At 43.8% G+C, this 20,817-nt stretch overlaps 1 protein-coding gene across 4 annotated transcripts in view; it reads right to left on the bottom strand.

Moving 5' to 3' along the window:
* LOC137332605 (ran-binding protein 17-like) overlaps positions 1-20,817 on the bottom strand; it is a 686,121-nt gene that overhangs the window by 174,739 nt on the left and 490,565 nt on the right. For all 4 annotated transcript variants that reach the window (XM_067996561.1, XM_067996562.1, XM_067996559.1 and 1 more), the window contains one exon: positions 3,437-3,519. In XM_067996561.1, the coding sequence (XP_067852662.1) occupies positions 3,437-3,519 (83 nt within the window). The remainder of the gene's footprint in view (positions 1-3,436; positions 3,520-20,817) is intronic.

Raw genomic sequence — 20,817 nt, forward strand, 5'->3', positions numbered from 1 at the left:
GGGTGACAGACAGTAGTGGTAGAATGTCATCAATGGTAATTCAAATTTGAGGAGTTCTGGTAAATGCTTTTAGGGATACTTAAGGAGCTGGAGCTGTTGAAATTAGGTGGTCAGTTTGGAACTTGCGAGAGATAAAGATTGGGCTGACACGGGTCCCACAATGGTATGAAATGCATAAAGAAAAGAAACACCGCACATATAATAAATTATTTGCAAAAGAACAGGTTAGCATTTAGAACGTGACCTTTTATTGTTTTCCTTTCGAGGAGCTTGTTTGACCCTGAGCTTAGCTTCTGAACCCATATCCTTTCCATCAGAAAGATCATCTGTTTCCATCTCCATAGCATCGCCTGCCTCTAAACTTACCTCAGCTTATCTGTCGCTGAAACCCTTACATATCTTTATCACCTCCAGACTAGATCACTCCAATGGTCTCCTGGCCAACCTCCCACCCTCCACCCTCTGTAAACTTCAGATCATCAAAAACGCTGCTGCCTGTATCCTATCCTGCAATAAGTCCTGATTGTCTATCACGCCCATCCTTTCACCCCACCATTGGCTGCCGTGCTTTCAGCTGCCTAGGGCCCACGCTTTGGAACCGCCTCCCTAAAACCTTCATCTCTCCACCACCCTCTTCTCCTTTAAGACTTTCCTTAAAACTCACCTCTTCAGCCAAGCTTTTGGTCACCCTATCTAATGTTTCCTTTTTTCGCTCCACATCCATTTTAGCCTCATGCCTCTGCAAAGCACCTTGGGATGTTTTTCTAAGTTACGGGTGCTTTACAAATACAAGCTGTTGTTGTTGAACTAGATCGGATATTTATTCAATATTACTGTTTTTTATTTGCTTGTTCATTTTTGGTTAAATAAATTCACTTTAAAGCTAAATTGTGGTTTAATGCTGGGATGCTCTATTGCTTACTGATGATGGAGGAGAGAACCTGTGGAGGCATAGGATAATTCCAGAAGCTAAAATAATTAATAGAAAGTTTCCTCTGTTTGTTATCCTGGGCACATTACTGAAATCTTACTTAGGTATCAATGCCGGTGAAGAATCTTTTGATGGTAAAGGGAGTTAGGATCCACCTCTGAGAGTGATCTAAGGTATGGGACCTGTCAAACCTCATCTGGAATACTGCATTCTGTTTTGGTTTCAGGAAGGATATATTGGCCTTGGATTCACCAGATGATACGAGGGCTTAAAAGGTTAAATTATGAGGACAGGTTGCATAAACTTGGTTTGTATTCCCTTGAGTTTAGAAGGTTGGGGGTGATCTAATCGAGGTGTTTAAAATGATAAAAGGATTCAATAGAGTAGATGCAGAGAAAATATTTCCTCTGGTGGGGGAATCCAGAACAATTAGGAAGCACCTTTTCACACAAATGGTAGTGGAAACTCGCTCCCCCAAAAGGCTGTGGATGCTGGGGGCCAACTGTAATTTTCAAGACTGAGATTGATAGATTTTTATTAGGTAAGGGTATCAAGGGATGTGGATCAAAGACAGATAAATGGAATTGAAGTACAGCCATAATTTAATTGAATGTTGGGACAGGTTCAAGGGGCTGAATGGCCCACTCCAGTTCCTGTGTTCCCTTGTAATTTGCAGCCCTGAAACAGGCCATTTGGCCCAACTGGTCTCTGATGATGTTTATACTCTGCACGAGCCCCGATCCGCCCTGCCCCAGTAGCCATCTATTCCTTTCTCGCTCGTGTATGCATCAAGCCGCCCCTTAAATGTGTCAATGCTATCTGCTTCAAACACTCCATGTGGCAGTTGCTTCCACATTCTGAGTGTAAAGGAATTGTTCCTAAATTCTTTAATTGTTCTGTTAGTGGCTATCAAATAATTATGGCCTACTCCTGTTCCTATGTTCCTTATTCAGATTTGAACCCGCGTCCCAAAGGTGAAAAGTCAGTGTCTAACCTCGCACATTGCGAAGTCCCCCCAATAGTAACTTCTTAATTCATAGATTGGAGGGATTTCCTTAATTCCCCCACAGCCTTCCAGAAGATAACAACTCTTACTGCCCTAAGGTCCCGTAAGTGTCAACCACTGTGCTCCACGTGTAACTTGACTGGAAGTTAATGGTCAGCAGGTTATTTGACAGTGTGGGGAGATGAGAGAAGAAATCACAGCAGAGCCCGATTCTGTTCTCTCCCACTTTCTTGTAGGGTTCACTGGATAACAATCAGAAACTGCCCAGGAGCACTGAGGCAAACTCTAGTGCCCCCAATGGCTCAGCACAGATTGGGGATTGAACCTGGGACCCAAGAACTGGCTTCTTAATCAAGCGACTGCACTATTTGTTAGAAGGTTCATAATGCAATGTTCAAGAGTCAGCTGAATTATAATAGCTAACCCTTATAAAGAATACTGTTTCAGACAATGCACACAATATACTCCAACAAATACAAATTTTTTACTTCTCTTCAAAATCCTTCTATTAATTTGTTAATCTAATTACATATATATATATATATATATATATATATTTAGTGTCATTAGTATCTGTCCATCTGAAGTCTCATGTGCAAGTTTTCTAATTGGGTCAGTGTTTCTAGTCTGAAAAACAACAAACATGATACAGTGAGCAAAAATTCACCTCCCTCTCAGCCACAGTGGGAGTTCCTGCATACAGCCCAGCAATATACAAAAAGAGGCAAGCCATAATTAAGATTGATAATGCATGTCAGAATAGTACAGACCTCACTGCACCAGTCCCATCTGCTGCCCAGGGGGCCTCCACCGTCCTTATCTGGATTTCCTGTCTATAATGGGCCTTGGCCCATGCCTGCTGCTCACTCCTGCGCTGCCTCTTCCTGTACTCCCACCCACACCCAGATCTCATCATGTTCATCGCTCACTGCTCTCTTTCAACTGCCCACTCCCACTCATGCTTGACCTCCATTCTTTGGCCTGCCAGCAAATCCATGCTGGATACACTCTCGTAAGTTTTAATGTAATACAACTAGAGTTTTTAGGATCAGAAAAAGGCCGTTAGGTTCAACAAACCCATCCCTTTTCATAAGTCAGTCCCATGTACCCACCACCTCACCTCTCTTCCTAAAAGCTCATCTAGTTCTGTCTTGATCCCATTTATATCGTCAGCTTCAATAATGTTCCGTAGAAACCTATACCAAAACACTCTTACCCTTTGGGGGAAAAGTTCTGCCATACTTCCTTTCTTACTCTTAACTGCATAATTTTTTGATTCGTGTCCCCTGAGCTTTTAACCCTTCACCAGAGTGAACAATTTATCTAACAACTTTATCAATTAAATATCTTTGAGTATCTCTGCTGAGTGAGGTACCAGAATGAGGTCCATGGATGCATGCACACACATACGCACACACACACTCACATGCCCACACACACACACACACACACACACACACTCACAATCATCCTGAGCAGAGGAGCTCTGAATTTCATACCATAAGTGGAAATCATTTTGCTGGCTTCTCTGAACAGTAGAATTCCATTCGGCGATGACACTTCAAAATTCAGCCTTTGTGATCTACAATATATAAATAACAGACTCAATAGATCGCTGATGACACAGTCGATTGAACACGCAGAGCGGGATCTCAGTACTTACTACATTCTGCAACACTTTCAAAACTAAGGGGAAACTTCACTTAATAGCTGAACACCATCCAATTACATTTTATGCAATAGTTATTTTAAGTTATATATCTGTAAATATGATTAGATACTTTTTTGAGAAAGTTCTGGGTGGTGTTATACTAGAGATACCAGTATTACTAGTATCTGCATTGGAGTAGTAAGTCCAGCTATACTGCCAGAGTCTAAAATGCTGGTTAAGTTTTTGTGTTAATGAAGAGCAGTTTGAATACTAAAAACAATGAAGCTTAAGAAGTTCTTGGGCAGAATTAGAACCTGAAAGAAGCCTGTTTTGTAGTTCAGAACAGTGCTCCCTCCCCCCAGTTTCTCCCCTTTTCTGCTGAAGGCATCGACTCTAGCTGGGGTACACTTCCACAGGCATCAGGGGTCTCTGGTGCCTCACCCACGCAGCTATTGTGTTGGCCTTGGAGGACAGCACAGCCCTGTCCTCACACCAACATGTTTTTGAACAGTTGTCACTGGATAGTGAGCAGGGGTAGGAACACTGCCCTAGTCTAGGAGCAATGAATCCAACTGTACCACCCAAACTGGCCGCAGCTGGAGTATTGTGTTCAATTCTGGGCTCCACACTTTAGGAAGGATGTCAAGGCCTTGGAGAAGGTACAGAGGAGATTTACTAGGATTGTACCAGAGATGAGGGACTTAGTTATGTGGAGAGACTGGAGAAGCTGGGATTGTTCTCCTTAGAGCAGAGAAGATTTAATAGAGGTGTTCAAAACTATGAAGGGTTCTGATAGAGTAAATAAGGAGAATCTGCTTCCAGTGGCAGGAGGGTCGATAACCAGAGGACACAGATTTAACATAATTGGCAAAAGAAACAGAGGGGAGATGAGGAGAATTTTTTTTATTCAGCGAGTTGTTATGATCTGGAATGCACTGCCAGAAAGGGTGGTGGAAGCAGATTAAACAGTCACTTTCAAAAGGGAATTGGATATATACTTGAAAAGGAAACATTTCCAGGGCTATGGGGAAAGAGCAGGAAAGTGGGACTAATTGGATAGCTCTTTCAAAGAGCCGGCACAGACACTATGGGCCGAATGTCCTCCTTCTGTGCTGTATCATTCTATGAGCTGCTGTCCTGGTTCAGAAGAACTAACTGCGCACAGAGCAGGTGGTAGAAATTGGTATGTATTGCACCCCTTTTTCGGGTGCAAAACGGGAGCAAAGCATAGCAGTGGAATGGCAGGCGCCTAATCAGCGCAGGCATTGGTCCCACTGCTAAATTCGTGGGGCCCATTTTTTAGATGTTCTGGGCAGACACCTAAAACGGGCGTTAGGCTCCTTGAATATAGAAATGAGGGGCCTGTTGAAGGACTCCATTACAAAATTAGTTATCAATGAGCGGGGAAGGCATTGGGGCCTGCCTGCCCGCCCGCTCAGGATTCTTTAGCGGCCCCTATGTCCGCGAACTTTTAAAAAAATGAACCAACCCGCGGAGCCAGGAGAGCTCCCACCCTCCCCGCGACGCCACAGGCGTCACAATCTCCCCCCGCCCCCCGCCCAGAGCCCAATCCAGCGAGGCAGGCCACCATAAATTGTTTTTTCTCATCGGGCGAGCTGTCCGTGGAGGTGTGACCAGCGGCGGCAGCTCGCTCCAAGTTCGCAAGGACTAATTTCTATCGATTCTTGGGCCTCTTGGTTCAGGCGCGCGCTGCTCCAACTGCGCCGAGCCTAGGCCTGAAATCGGGCCCAAACTAATTTCTAACCCCAGGTATTGAACCTGGGACTTTCTGCTCTGTTTTGCTTAGTCACACACCTGGCAGAGCCCGTACCCAATAGGCCATGTGCAGAGTCCCTGGCTTTCAGTTTTCATAGAAAAAAAAGGCCAAATCACAGAATAGGATCCCCAAAACAATGTTAAAAGTGTTGGAATCCCATGTAATAAAATCAGAATTTGATTTATTCAGTTACTGTAAGGCACTGGCTCTGCTTAGAGTGAATGGCAGCCCTTTTGGATATTGTAGGCAAAGCAACTCAAATTTCAGAGAAAAATGGACGGAATCGAAAATGCTGGTAAAAATCATGCAATCCCATGTAACAGAAGCTAGATTGGATTTCCTCAGACACCATTAACCTGGCCACTATGGCAGTTATAGCTCACATTGTTTAATGTGTAGTTAACTGCACACTGCTTTTAAAATGAAATAAAAACCTTTTATTGTTGCACGAGAATGTAAGAAAAGTTCAGGATGAGAAAAAGCCATCGAGTCATCACAGATCATTCCACTGGTCAGGGCCGGTAGAATTTGGCAGCATTCCAAAACCAAATCCTGCGCCAATCCCAATCAAATACTGCAGCAATGAGAATATGGATTCTGTGGACAGTTTTTTTCCAGAGTTTGGGGATCTCAATATAATAAATATTTTAAAATACTGTATAAAAAGAGCTAAAATGGTGGCTTTTGTTCACAGAAATCATGCATTTTAAAGTGATTAAAAGCAGTTTACTTGGCTTAGGCTCCGAGTCACCTAAATACCTATCTCACCTGACCTCACAAGAGCACAAGATACTTTCTTTGGATGAGGAAGACAATTTGGCTCATCTTAATCCATAAGTCCCTCTACTGCAGCATCTAATTATTTCTTCAATAATTCCAGGAGTCTGTTCCATGTGTTGAGCACTCTTTGTGTGAAGAAGAATTTCCTGATCTCAGTTTTAAATTTGCCTTTTACTACTTTACAATATGTCCCCTTGTCCTACTCTTGCAATTAAGTTTAAAGTAATATTGTTGATTTACCTTTTCCATACCATGTACTATCTTATATACCTTGATAAGATCACCTCTCAGGTCCTTCCTTTCCAAAGCTCATCCAAAACTCTGCTGCCCATATCCTTACTTGCAAATCCCATTCATACATCACCTTGCTGATCTACATTGGCTCCCAGCCCAACAACGCCTCGATTTTAAAATTCCCATCCTTGTGTTCAAATCGGTCCATAGCCTCATTCCTCTCTATCTCTGTAACCTCCTCCAGCCCTACAACCCTCCAAGAACTCTGCATTCCTTCAACTCTAGCCTCTTGTGCATGCCCCACTTCTTTCGCCCCATCAATGGCGGCCGTGCCTTTAGCCGTCGAGGCCCTAAGCTCTGGAATTTCCTCTCTAAACCTCTCTGCACCTCTCTCCTCCTTTAAGGTGCTCCTCAAAACCTATCGCTTTGACCAAGCTTTTTGTCACCTAGTCCTAACATCTCCTTATGTGGCTCAGTGTCAACTGATGTCTGATAACGCTCCTGTGAAGGGGACGTTTTACTATGTTAAAGGCGCCATATAAATGCAAGTTGTTGTTGCTTCCAGGCTGAAAAGCACAAGTCTCTCTAGTCTTTCCTCATAACTCTAACACTGGAGATCAGCTTTGCAGCTTTTCTCTGCATTGCTCCCAGCACTTGAATGTCTCCCACTGTCTTGGCGACAAAAGCTAGACACAGTGCTCAAGCTTCGGTCCTACCAGAGCACTGTACAGTTTGGTCACAACTTCCTCTGACTTGCATTCTACCATGTAATTCAACATCCTATTGGCTTGGTTGATCACTGCGTTGCATTGGTTGGACATGTTAAGTGTTGAGTTTACTATTTCACCATGCTTTGTGTTAAGTGATGTCAACAGCAGTTAATCAATACCTGATGCACTGAGTCACATTTTGCAGGTGAACTATGCAAGGAGTGAAATGCATAGGATTAAGGTGCTGCATATTAATATGAATTAGAAGATTGGTTTCACTTGAGACCATTCAGGTTCAGAGCGTCATGTGCTGGTACATAATGTTATGAGTTGGCACTGGTTACAATACAGTTGCAATGGGGAAAACTGTGGAGAAAGTAAATGAGAGAAAAAAAACTGGCCAGGAAGAAAGTCTTCAGTGGTACTACATTCTGCAGCACTCTCTGCTCATGGAGTACTAAGGGCCCGGCCTCCACTACCATTTACTCTCTCATCATGGCAACTAATGGCATTTTGAATAACTTCAGTGTTTTTGCCTCTGTTGCCTCACTTGGTAGATTATTCCAAACAGTCAGCACTCCTTAAGCAAAGATATCTACTCTAAATTTCATTCATTTCCACTTGTATCCTCTTGGGGATATTTTGAAGTAATAATTTGGATTTACCCTTATCTATCCCACTTCATATTTCATGCATTTCTCTAATCTGTCATAATTTCTGGAGCCTTCTTCTGGTTATAAATCCAGCATTCTATTGGATTTAATTGCTTTGTCACATTGTCTGGACAAGTCTCCCTTAATAATTCAGTCCCATTCTGACCATAAAAAGTCTATTCACAGCAAATATCGACTGTCTTATTTAATCAATCCTTAGTGATTCGCTGAATAAACAAATGCATAAACCATTATTCATCTATACAGAAGAGGGAAACATAGGTTGTTATTCCTGTCTGCTAATTTTAATGAAAAGGTAGATAGGAAAAAAGTTCAAAGACAGGAATATCATACCCACATGACTAAATGGTGTTAACTCAGCCACAAGAGTGCTACCAACTAGCTACTCTAACATCTGTGGTTCAGGCATTTTATTCCTGCCGTTGCCCAGTGATAGTACTCTTGGGTTGTGGGTTCAGGTCCCACTCCAAAAATTTGAGCACGTATTTCAGCCTAACACTTTAGTGCAGTCCTGAGGGAGAGATGCACTGTTGGACTTGCCATCTTTCGGATGAGACGTTAAACCGAGGTCCTGTCTGCCCTTACAGGTGGATGTTAAAGAACTTATGGCACCAATGGAAGTGGAGCAGGGGAGTTCTCCCCAGTGTTCTAGCCTACATTTATCCATCAACCAACATCACTGAAAAAGATTATCTGCTGTTTGTGGGATTTTGCTGTGCGCAAATTGACTGCCTCGTTTCTCTGCATTACAACAGTGATTACATTTCAAAAAGTACTTGATTGGCTGTGATGTGCTTTGGGATGTCCTGAGGTCTCGAAAGGCGTATTAGAAATTTCTTTTTGCCTTGATCCCAAGTATATCGTGAATTGCAATCTGGAAAAACCACTTGTGCGTGCGTTAGTGCGAACTTGTACCTGGGACACTGGCACTTTGACTGATACTTCTGATCGGGCAGGGCAGGTCTGCATAGACCCACAATGGTGAACACGCATTGCTAACCCATACAGGCCAAGAGGGAAGACCCAATGGCAATCACCACCGTCCGTCAGAGGCATCCCATCAAACCTCCAGCTGAGGAACGCGTTAGATCCTTAAGTTACAAGGTTACCTCCAATGATGCTTTTGCCAAATCAGAAGAACAGTTCAGGCATGACTATATTTAGTGTTTGCATTTCACACCTCTCAGGCACTACAGGAGATTTTGGTCCCCCATTCTCCTCAGCAGAGAGACCTGTTGCAATACACTTTAAATGAAAAACAAAGTTCTCTTAAGAGGCAGCTGTTGTAGTGATATCAGGGACCCACATCCTGCCCCCATTCTCTGCTCTATGCCATTCTCCAGTTTATATAATAAGAGTCAATGAAACAGCCCAGATGACTGACAGGTATTTCCGTGATCAGCTGTGCTCACAATGCTCTCCTTTAATGTGGTGAGACCAATTAGCTCACTTAAGTTTCCCTGCGCCATCGTTCATTTACACCTGCAGCCGATGTCAAAATATTTATTCCAATGGCAGCTGAGTCAGTGCAGGCAAAGGGCATGTCAACCAATATCCTGCACGGCTGGCCAGGAACACCTTAGAATTTGCTATTCAGGTCTTGGTTCAAGACGGAATGAAAGCATGTTATTACTTAAGGCAATATCGCAGTTATCAGATACATCAGGCAATCAAGATTACTTTATCTGTTTCCTTTTCACGTATCTTTTTACAGGCCAGAACGACTCATTTTGTTTTTTGATCTTCTCAATCAGTGAATACCCCTAGCCACTGCTGACAAGGTATTACAAGATCAAGTGTGTACGGTACACCTAATAAACCCTAGTCAAAGCAATGTCACTATTTCATTAAGTGGATTTAATAATTGTCTTTTATCAGTACTTTTACACAGACAAGTTCAATCAGCAGTGTTGTAGAGTAAGACACATGGTGGTCTGCATTTTAATACAAAATGTAATTTTACAGTAAGACCTATAACATCGATGTTTGTAGCTTCAATCGTCATACAAAGGATTCAGTTCCCAAACAACCAGGGCTCACACGGACTAACTCATTTCTCACTCCTCCAGCGCCATCAAATCAAGAGACCAACACTTGTTTAATAGGCAGTGTAAAAGGGCGTTTCAGGAGCAGTGCCAGGCACACCTTAGAATGAAGCACTAGCTTAGTGAAACTACAACACAGGGCCTACCTACGTGCTAAACACCAAAAGAAGCAGGCTACAGTAAGAGCTAAGTGGTCCCACAACCAAAGGATCACGGCAAAGGTCTGTAACCCCGCCACATTTGGTCAGGAATGGTGGAGGTCAATCAGGTAACGAACGGGAATAGGAAGCTCTATGAAATCCCCATTCTCAACTCTGGCGGAGCTCAGAAAGTAAGTGCAAGAGACAAGGTTGAAGTGCTGAAGAGGTTGCAAATGTCTTCAATCAAAAGTACCAAGTGAATGATCAGACCCAGCCTCCTCTCATTTTCCCTATCATCGTAGATGCCAGCGTTCATCCAATTTTCTTCACTCCACTGAGCCAATTTTAACTTGGCCTGCTGAATGGAAAAGGGCAGGTAGTGGAGTTAAAATTGGTGTGATGAACTTACCGCCCTTCGGCTGGGTGGCCCAGTCATCTGCCTGAATCAGGCGGGAGCCACATTACAGTATGGAAATCGGGGTTTTGTCAAGTACATAGGTCCCCGACGCAATTCCAAGGGACAGCGTTTTACCAGACAGTGAAGAGGAAAAGGCCCCAAAAAAGCGAGTGAAAAGTTATTTTTGTGGGGGCAGGAGGAGCAGGAGCGCTCTTCCTGGGGCCAAAAAAGAACGTGGGCTGCTGCCGCCCCGGGCGCACTCCATCCGTCTGATATTGTGCTGGCCCAGAGCCGTCGAGCTCCAGCAGGATGGTAATGAGGGCCAGCCCTTGAAATGGACCAGGTCTCCAGCTGGCAGGATCGGGCGGCTGGTCCACACACTTCAGTGGTCCACAGCAGTTAATCTGATATTAAGAAGTGGTTGAGTGCACGGGACACAACGAAGGCTACGCGTCCTGACAACATCTCGGCTGTAGCACCAAAGACCTGTGCACTAGAGCTATCCGCCCCCAGCCAAGCTATTCCAGTGCAGCTATAACAACTTCATCTATCGAACAATGTGGAAATTGTCCAACTACGTCCCATCCACAAAACCATGACAAATCGAATCTGGCCAATTATCGCCCCTATCAGTCTCTTCCTAATTATCAGTAAAGTGACGGGAGGAGTCATCGGTAGTGCCATCAAGCGACACTTTCTCACCAATAACCTACTCGCTGATGCTCAGTTCCGTCAGAACCGCTCGGTTCAACATCCTGGGGCTTACCACTAAGCCGCAGGTTAACTGGACCACCCACATCAACACTGTTGCTACGAGAGCCTGGCAGAAGCTGGGTACTCTCTGGAAAATGGTTCACCTCCTGACTCTGCTTCATGTACAAGGATCAAGTCAGGGGTCTGCAAGGTGAAAATTGCCTGTCGCATATCCCTACATTACAACAGTGACTATGGTTCAAAAGTACCTCATTGGCTGTGAAGGACTTTGGGACATCCTGAGGTCGTGAAAGATGCAAGTGCTTTCTTCTTGCTGGCCCCTGAACCAGGTAGCCCTGTACTGCTCTGCATCCCCCCATAATAGCCAAAAATACTAGGACTCCCAGACCCCACTGTTGGGCAGCCTCTCCCCACGAACCCTGTGCAGTGAGTTTATCACAACAGAAATTGCTAATGTTATAAGAACCAGTACTGAAAGGGTGACCTTTTGACAGGAAACAAACTGGATTTTCAACCGTTTGATCTCACAAAGACAGCTGCCAAATACCAATTACAACTATCATCATCATTGTCCTGAAAATGGAGCTCCATTGACATAAACCCAAACAAGATTGTTGAGACCTTCGAAGTGCCACCCTGACCACTGTATTAATGACCTGTCCAACATGTTCTTGGACTTCCCCTATTACAGTGCACAGCTCAGTGCCAGTTTTCTGTGTCTGTGTCCTACCCATAGAGGGGCTCAGACCTTAAGGAACAAACTGTCCTGACCTCTCTGAGGAACACATTGTATGGTGATGTATTGTTGTATGCATCATTTCTCTGAACAATTATTTCAGCCCTGCCATATCTGTATCTTGACATTCTCATCGATTCCAAAGCTGTTCTCCAATTGCCTGTCCAACATCAAAACCTGGATGAGCTTTTTTCTCAGGCAAAAATTAAATGAAAGGAAACCCAATCTGGGGACACAAAAGTCCGCAGGCAATATGTGGAACAGCCCAGCATCCAGCCATCTGTGTCCAGGCAGTTTATTTGAGAAGGGACATATTAAGGTAGCAACAGATGGAAGAATGAGCACGCATGGAAGTACCATGCATTGTGATCGACTCAAATATCCATTGAGTCGATCACAATAGATGGGATGGTGTTCGCTGAGTCCTATATATTCTTTTATATTCCGTGTGTCTGGGAATTTGCATTGGTGTGGAATGCCTGGGAGTGACACTCTGGATGTCAGCAGATTCCACACAGACATCAATCAGTGAATCATACACTGATGGTTAGACTGCAGCGTGTGCTGATAAAATATCTCCAGTCACAACACTTGAACTGTCGTTAAATGCCCATGAAGAGGAGACATTGCTGCTGCTTCTCAAGCTGAAGTAAAATTGTTAAAGGATGAAGTAGCTATTTTTATGGCAGTTTGTAAAGATCATCTTTAAGATTTGAATACCTTTGCTGCACTTATAAAGCTAAAATGGTTTAAACCCACATTGTGTGCTTAATTTATCAGTGCAGTTATCTAGATTCCCATATATATGCTTTTAAACACTGCGACATAGTAATCTTGAGTGATCTGTAATCATCTGTGACAGTAGGTGAAAAATTAAATTTAGGCCCCATCCTTACTCTTTTCACTTTAAACTCCCTCAACTCTCTGTCTGTCTTAATTATTAATTCTCTCCCCCCAAGCCCATTAAAGGGTTTCTTTATTCAGTCTCAGATATGGCTGATGCACCTCCTTCCCTGTGCATTTCTTCTTCAGTTCATTTCCAGTCCCACATTTTCCTTGATATTGAGTCCATAATCACTTTTTGCTTTTTTGTGTAACACTTGGGCCCCAATATTTACGGGGAGGGGCGCTTGTTTGCGGCCAAAAAACCCGGAAATGCCGGGAAGGCGGAGGTCCTGCTGAATTTAATTGTCATTTTTTTTCACTCCATTTCGCGCCCGGCAGCCGGCCAGATTGAAGGGCGGGAAAGCCTGTGCTACAAGGTTGCAGCTGGGGGACCGCTGGGGATGGTCCCGACAATTGGAAAAGATCGGGACATGGTGGGGTGGGGGGGGAGAGGCAGATCGCAGCGGGGGGGAAGGCAGATTGCGGAGTGGGGATGGCAGATCGCGAGGAGGGGAGGCAGGCAGATCGCAGTTGGGGGGGGGGGGGGGGGGGGGGAGGGTCAGTAGATCGTGGGGCAGTCGGCAGATCGTAGCACAAGATTTGCTTGGGGGGGCTGGGGGTAGCACTCCTGCTCTTCCTGGCCCACAAACAAAGCTGGAAAAGCACTTACCTGCTGTAGCCAGTGTCTCCCTTCAGTTGCTGGGTTTTCCGAGCCCTGGGAAACCCAGCCCGCAGCCGTTAAATTCAAATAGCTCCAAAAATCTGAGGAACGGAGCCTCATTTAAATATTATAACCACGGACCCGCCTCGCCAAAGCGGGTTACTCGGACGGCCCCCAAACCCGCCATGGTTAAACCAGAAGTAGGCGCGGCGGGCTGGGGTTGGATTTTATATATTTACCAATTTAACCCCCCGCCTTGACCCTCTCCCGCGCATTGTAAGGGGGGATTAAAATTACCCCCTTGGTCTTTGAAAGAAAAGACTTGCATTTATGTCGCGCTTTTCATGTCCTCAGGATGTTCCAAAGCCAATGAAGTACTTTTGAAACGTAGTCACGACAACAACTTGCATTTAAATAGAGCCTTTAACGTAGTAAAATGTCCCAAGGCACTTCACAGGAGCGATTATCAAACAAAATTTGACATTGAGCACATAAGGAGATATTAAGACAGATGACCAAAACCTTGGTCAAAGAGGTAGGTTACAAAAGGAGTGTCTTAAAGGAGGAGAGAGAGGTGGAGAGGCCTCGGAGAGGAATTCCAGAACTCAGGGCTTAGGCAGCTGAAGGCATGGCCGCCAATGGTGGAGCGATTAAACTGTCGTCATGCTTGTTGATTTTACTTTTCTGACACTCCGCGTTCCCTATTACATGAATTTCACAAACTGTACTAGATGAATTTCCATTTTACTGAAAATACACTGCAGATCTGTCTGTCCCTGTGGAGAGAAGAGACAGCTTGACATTACAGACAGAACCCTGCTTCAGGGCTGAAAATTCAAAGATAAACAAGCACGTTAATAGAATTGAAAAAGAGGGGAGGAAAAACAAATACATTCTTAACAGGTTGAATGACTTGCAACTTGCTTAAAAGGAAAGAAAGGAGGTTATTAAATGATATAAAAGGCCATCTCAGTTGGACAATCAAAAGACATTAAAGAAACTAAAGAATGTGGTAATAGCAAAGGCCCACCCAAGGATAAAGGCAAGAAAATGGGGGAAATTAGGGAAAATATAGGAAGCCTGTCTGCCACTCCTGTTCTTCGCTGTTTTAGATTTACAGCATTTGTAGCTTTTTGCTTTTAATTTGAATTTACATTTTCCTCCTTTCCTCTCCAGTACTGAAAAGGAAGCCAGTGAGCATGGTTTAAGAATTAAAGTCATTGGAAAATGAGAAAGAATGCATAGAAATGAACTCTGCCTAGCTTGAAAAAGCAGTGCTCGAAAGTTAGTACAGTATGGAGCCGAGTACTGCAGTGAATTAACACAGTCGTTGGGTCAAAACCCTGGAACTCCCTACCTAACAGCACCGTGGGAACACCTTCACAGCGGTTAAAGAAGGCGGCTCACCCTACCATCTCTCAAGGGCACCTAAGGATGGGCAATAAATGTCAGCTTTGCCAGCTACACCCACATCCTGGGAATTAATTAAAAAGAACAGTCACCTTCCATCTCTGGGATGAGGGTTCAAAACCAGCACAGGCTGAGGCGATGAAAACTACTTTGCTTGATGACTGCAAGGGTCCGATATGAAAGAGATTGGATAATTTCAACCCAGTACAAAACGGGCCCTCAAACCGCCTATAAGGATTCCAGTTGTGGGAATTGCAAAAACATACAATGACAGAGCCTTACTTTGTGCAATATTCTGCAGTACCAGTCTGTGCTAAACTGGACCTGGGAACTCTCGTCAGCTTTACTCTGCACCAGTCTGTGTTATATTGGACCTGGGAGTGTTCATCAGCTTTACTCTACACCGGTCTGTGCTATACCAGACCAAGGAGTTCTCTGTTCTACACTGGACCAGGGAGCTCTCTGTTCTATACCGGACCAGGGAGCTCTCTGTGCTATACTGGATCAGGGAGCTCTCTGTGCTATACCGGACCAGGGAGCTCTCTGTGCTATACCGGACCAGGGAGCTCTCTGTGCTATACCGGACCAGGGAGCTGTCTGTGCTATACTGGATCAGGGAGCTCTCTGTTCTATACCGGACCAGAGAGCTCTCCGTGCTATACCGGACCAGGGAGTTCTCTGTGCTATACTGGACCAGGGAGTTCTCGGTGCTATACCGGACCAGGGAGTTCTCTGTGCTATACTGGACCAGGGAGTTCTCCGTGCTATACCGGACCAGGGAGCTCTCCATGCTATACCGGACCAGGGAGTTCTCGGTGCTATACTGGACCAGGGAGCTCTCCGTGCTATACCGGACCAGGGAGCTGTCTGTGCTATACCGGACCAGGGAGCTCTCCATGCTATACCGGACCAGGGAGTTCTCCGTGCTATACCGGACCAGGGAGCTCTCCGTGCTATACCGGACCAGGGAGCTCTCCGTGCTATACCGGACCAGGGAGCTCTCCGTGCTATACCGGACCAGGGAGCTCTCCGTGCTATACTGGACCAGGGAGCTCTCCGTGCTATACCGGACCAGGGAGTTCTCTGTTCTATACCAGACCAGGGAGCTCTCTGTGCTATACTGGACCAGGGAGCTCTCCGTGCTATACTGGACCAGAGAATTCCCTGACCCGGGAGCAGTTGGTGATGATACTGGGTGATAAAAATGAGAAGAGGTGTTCCACGCCTGGTACTGACATCTTTACTTTGATGAGCAGAAAATTCAACGATTCTTTTTAAAGTCAGTACTGTTACCTGGAGAGGTATACGGCACAACATGAAAGAACTTTGGAACCATGGTGTACATGGTGACAGGCTATCAGGAATTGAGCTCTGAGTAGTGGGATGCAGGGTGCATAATACTTACAAAACATTCAAAGTACTACAAGCTCAGGTAATGGTGATACCCTTATTTACAAGATAGATACAGGTTATGAATGTCATTAAGCCTTTTCTAGCCCTTCCCATTTAGAAAACCATCACATCTTCTAACCATTTTTTAAAACGACCGCAAGTTTTTGACCTTATTCATCCAACCAGAAATCCATTGCTGATCGCTCTGTGTAAAGATCTTCTTCCTTCCATTAGTCCTAGCTATGTCTTTCATCATTTTGACCCTTTACCCATTGTCCTACTGTCATGGTTTCCCTCAACATAGTGCTCCAGATTTACTTTTTCCATAGTTACTATCTTGCCAGTGTCAGCTTGGCTCAGTTGGTAGAGCTCTCACCTCTGAATCAGAACGTCATGGGTTCAAGCCCCACTCCACGACTTGAGCACATACTTTAGGTGCAGTACTGAAAGGGTGCTGCATTGTCAGAGAGGTGCTGCCTTTCGGGTGAGCTCTTAAACCGAAGTCCTGTCTGTCTCTTCGAGTGGATGTAAAGGAAAGCATGGCACGACTTGAAGAAGGGAAGGGAGCAGTCCCGGCCAACATGCCTCCCTCAGCACCACCAGAAACAGATTAATTGGTCATTCATCTCATTTGCTGTTTGTAGGACTTTGCTGTGTGTAAACCAGCTGCTGCGTTTCCCGACAAAACAACAACACTGACTACACTTCAAAAGTAATTAATTGGCTATGAAGCATTTGGGGATGTCCTGACGACATAATAAGGTGCTAAGTAAATCCTTCATCATTGCTGGGTCAAAATCCTGGAACTCCCTACCTAACAGCATTATAGAAGTACCTTCATCATAAGAACTGCAGCGGTTCAAGAAGAAGGTCTGCCACCACCTTCTCAAGGGCAACTAGGGATGGGCAATAAATGCTGGCCTTGCCAGTGACACCAACATCCCCAGAATGAATTTCATTTTTTCTATATAGATCTCCTTGATTACACCAGTCAAAAAGCAGAATGCACAAAGTTCAGCTTTCTGGTTATTTCAATCAAAAACATTCACAAGGAGTAGTAGATTAGGTGTCACATGTTTATAAACCTTCCCAATGAGCACAGCGTTTTATTAATTTTTAGTTTTGCTCAAGTATGAATCCTTATCCAAGTAAATCTTTCAGAGTGAAGGGCTCAAATATCCGAAAACACAAGTTAGGACTTTAAGAAGTAAAGTGATGCAGAACTTTTTCCACCTAGAGGGAATAGAGTTGTGAAATAGGTTACCAGTGAAGACCACTGCAGTGGGTAATGTAAATGTGCTCAAGGGATAAGCAGTTGTGTTTCCTGGGAGAGCAGGATTTGAGGAATATGGTGAGATGCTGGGGTTGATCTATCCAAGAGGAATGGGATTGGTGGTCCCAATAGGCTTTTCCTGATCATAAAATGTTCTTGTGCTTTTGTTCTACCCTATGGAATAAACAGGAGCTTCATGCAATTAGCACAACAAATCCTGTGACTGGGACTTTAAGTGTTACTTTGTGCTCTTCCATTATTTATTAGGTCTCTTTTCAAAAAACAGATGGGTTTGTTAGAAGAAGCTGTACTGTTTATTTGTGGTAGTGACACTTACAAGCCTGGTAATTAGTGCTGGTGTTAGCTGCAGTGACTGCATTACTTGGGGGTTTCTGAGTAGTAATATCAGACCGTGGAGTAACACACAGATCCCCAAATGTTTATCTCACAAGAACATAAGAAATAGGAATAGGAGTAGGCCGCATGCCCCCTCCAGCCTGCTCCGCCATTTAATAACATCATGGATGATCTTCGACCTCCATTCCACTTTCCCGCCCGATCCCCATATCCCTTGATTCCCCTAGAGTCCAAAAATCTATCGATCTCAGCCTTGAATATACTCAACGACTGAGCATCCACAGCTCCCTGGGGTAGAAAATTCCAAAGATTCATAACCCTGAGAGGAGAAATTCCTCCTTATCTCAGTCTTAAATGGCCGATCCCTTACCTGCGACGACGCCCCCTAGTTCTAGACTCTCCAGCCAGGTTCCTGTTCAGGTTAAGTGCATTGCAGATCTGAAGCCATGCAGTCATCAAGTTTAGCTTGTTATTGCCAGCATAATGGATAGTTAAGGTAAAAGCAAGGTATATTGCAAGGCTAATACATGGAGCATACAGTATCAATTGGGGGTTAGAGTATAAGAGGTTGCTGTTGAAACATCAGTCTGGTGCATCAGGCACTAACTGATTACTCACTAACGGTAGATAGGGCTTTAAAGTAAAAAGGCGGGGTGGGGGACGGGAGGGGGTGGGGGGGGGGGGGGGAGAATGGTTCAGGTAAGGGGAAATTTACAAACCTAAAGAGAAAAGTCAAGGCCATATAGCAGTGTAGTGATTTGGGTAAAGATACGCAGAGTGTGACAGGAAGGGACAGAGAGTTTAACAGTTGTAGTGCATCAGTGAATAAAGTCAAATCAGGAAAAAATAATAAAAAGCTAAAATTAAAGACACTTTATCTGAATGCACGAAGCATTTGTAACAAGATAGATGAATTAATGGCACAAACAGAGATAAATGAGTTTGATCTAGTAGCCATTACTGAGATGTGGTTGCAAGGTAGCCAGGGGTAGGGAACTAAATATTCCAGGGCACTTGACTTTTTGAAAAGACAAACAAAAGGAAAAAGGAGGGCGCAGCCCTTATAATAAAGGATGAGATAAAGGCAGTAGTGAGAAAGGATCTTAGCTCGGAAGATCAGGAAGTAGAATCAGTATGGGTGGAGATAAGAAATAACAAGGGGCAGGAAACACTGGAGGGAGTAGTTTATAGTCTCCTAACATTAGTTATTTTGTTGGACAGAGTATTATTCAAGGAATAAGAGGACTTGTAACAAAAATAATGCAGTAAACATGGAGGACTTTAATCTTCCTATAGACTGGACAAATCAAATTTGCAAACGTAGTTTGGAGGACGAGATCATGGAATGCATTCGAGATAGTTTCCTAGAACAATACATTGTGGAACCAACCAGGGAACAGGCTATTTTAGATCTTGTCTTGTGTAATGAGACAGGGTTAATAGTCATCTCATAGCAAGGGATCCTCTGGGGAAGAGTGATCACAATATGATAGAATTTCACATTGTTTGAGAGTGCCATACTTAAGTCCAAAACTAGAGTCTTAAACTTAAACAAAGACAATTACAGAGGTATAAGGGGCGAGTTGGCTAAGGTTGATTGGGAAATTAGATTAAAAGCTATGATGGTAGATAAGCAATGGCAAACATTTAAAGAAATATTTCATAATTCTCAACAAATATGCATTCCATTGAGAAATAAAAACTCCATGGGAAAAGTGATCCATCTGTGGCTAACTAAAGAAGTTAAGGGTAGTATTAGGTTAAAAGAAGAGGCTTATAATGTTGCCAAGAAGATTAGTAAGCCTGAGGATTGGGACAGTTTTAGAAACCAGCAAAGGATGACCAAAAAATTAATAAAGAGGGAGAAAACAATATGAAAGTAAACTAACAAGGAATATAAAAACAGATTGTAAGAGTTTCTACAAGTATATGAAAAGGATGAGAGGAGCGAAAGTATAGATGGGTCCCTTAGAGGCTGAGACAGGAGAAATTATAATGGGGAATAAGGAAATGGCAGAGACGTTGAACAGATATTGTGTGTCTGTCTTCACAGCAGAAGGCACAAAAAACATACCAGAAATAGTGGTGAACCAAGGGTCTAATGAGAGTGAGGAACTTAAAGTAATTAATATCAGTAGAGAAAAAGTACTGGAGAAACTAATGGGACTAAAAGCCAATAAATCCCCTGGACTTGATGGCCTACGTCTGAAGGTTCTAAAAGAGGTGGCTGCAGAGATAGTGGATACATTGGTTGTGATCTTCCAAAATTCCCTAGATTCCAGAATGGTCCCAGCGGATTGGAAGGTAGCAAATATAACCCTGCTATTCAAGAAAGGAGCGAGAGAGAAAACAGGGATCTACAAGCCAGTTAGCCTGACATCAGTCATCGGGAAAATACTGGAATCCATTATTAAAGATGTGGTAACAGGGAACTTAGAAAATCATAATATGATTAGGCAGAGTCAACATGGTTTTATGAAAGGAAAATTGTATTTGACAAATCTATTAGAAATTTTTGAGGATGTAACTAGCAGGGTAGATAAAGGGGAACCAGTGGATGTCGTATATTTGGATTTTCAAAAGGCATTTGATAAGGTGCCACACAAAAGGTTGTTGCACAAGATAAGGGCTCGTGGGGTTGGGGATAATTTATTAGCATGGATAGAGGATTCATTAACGGACAGGAAACAGAGAGTAGGAATTAACGGATCATTCTCAGGTTGGGAGGCTGTAACTAGTGGGGTGCCGCAAGGATCAGTGCTTGGGCTTCAGCTATTTACAATCTATATCAATGACTTAGATGAAGGGGCCGAGTGTAATGTATCCAAGTTTGCTGACAATACAAAGCTAGGTGGGAAAGTAAGCTGTCAGGAGCACACAAAGAGTCTGCAAAATGATATAGACAGGTTAAGTGAGGGGCAAGAAGGTGGCAGATGGAGTACAATGTGGGGAAATGTGAGGTTATTCACTTTGGTAGGAAAAACAGAAAAACAGAATATTTTTTAAATGGTGAGAAACTATTAAATGTTGGTGTTCAGGGAGAT

Source organism: Heptranchias perlo, chromosome 14 (genome assembly GCF_035084215.1).
Source record: "Heptranchias perlo isolate sHepPer1 chromosome 14, sHepPer1.hap1, whole genome shotgun sequence".
NCBI classification, from domain to species: Eukaryota; Metazoa; Chordata; class Chondrichthyes; order Hexanchiformes; family Hexanchidae; genus Heptranchias; species Heptranchias perlo.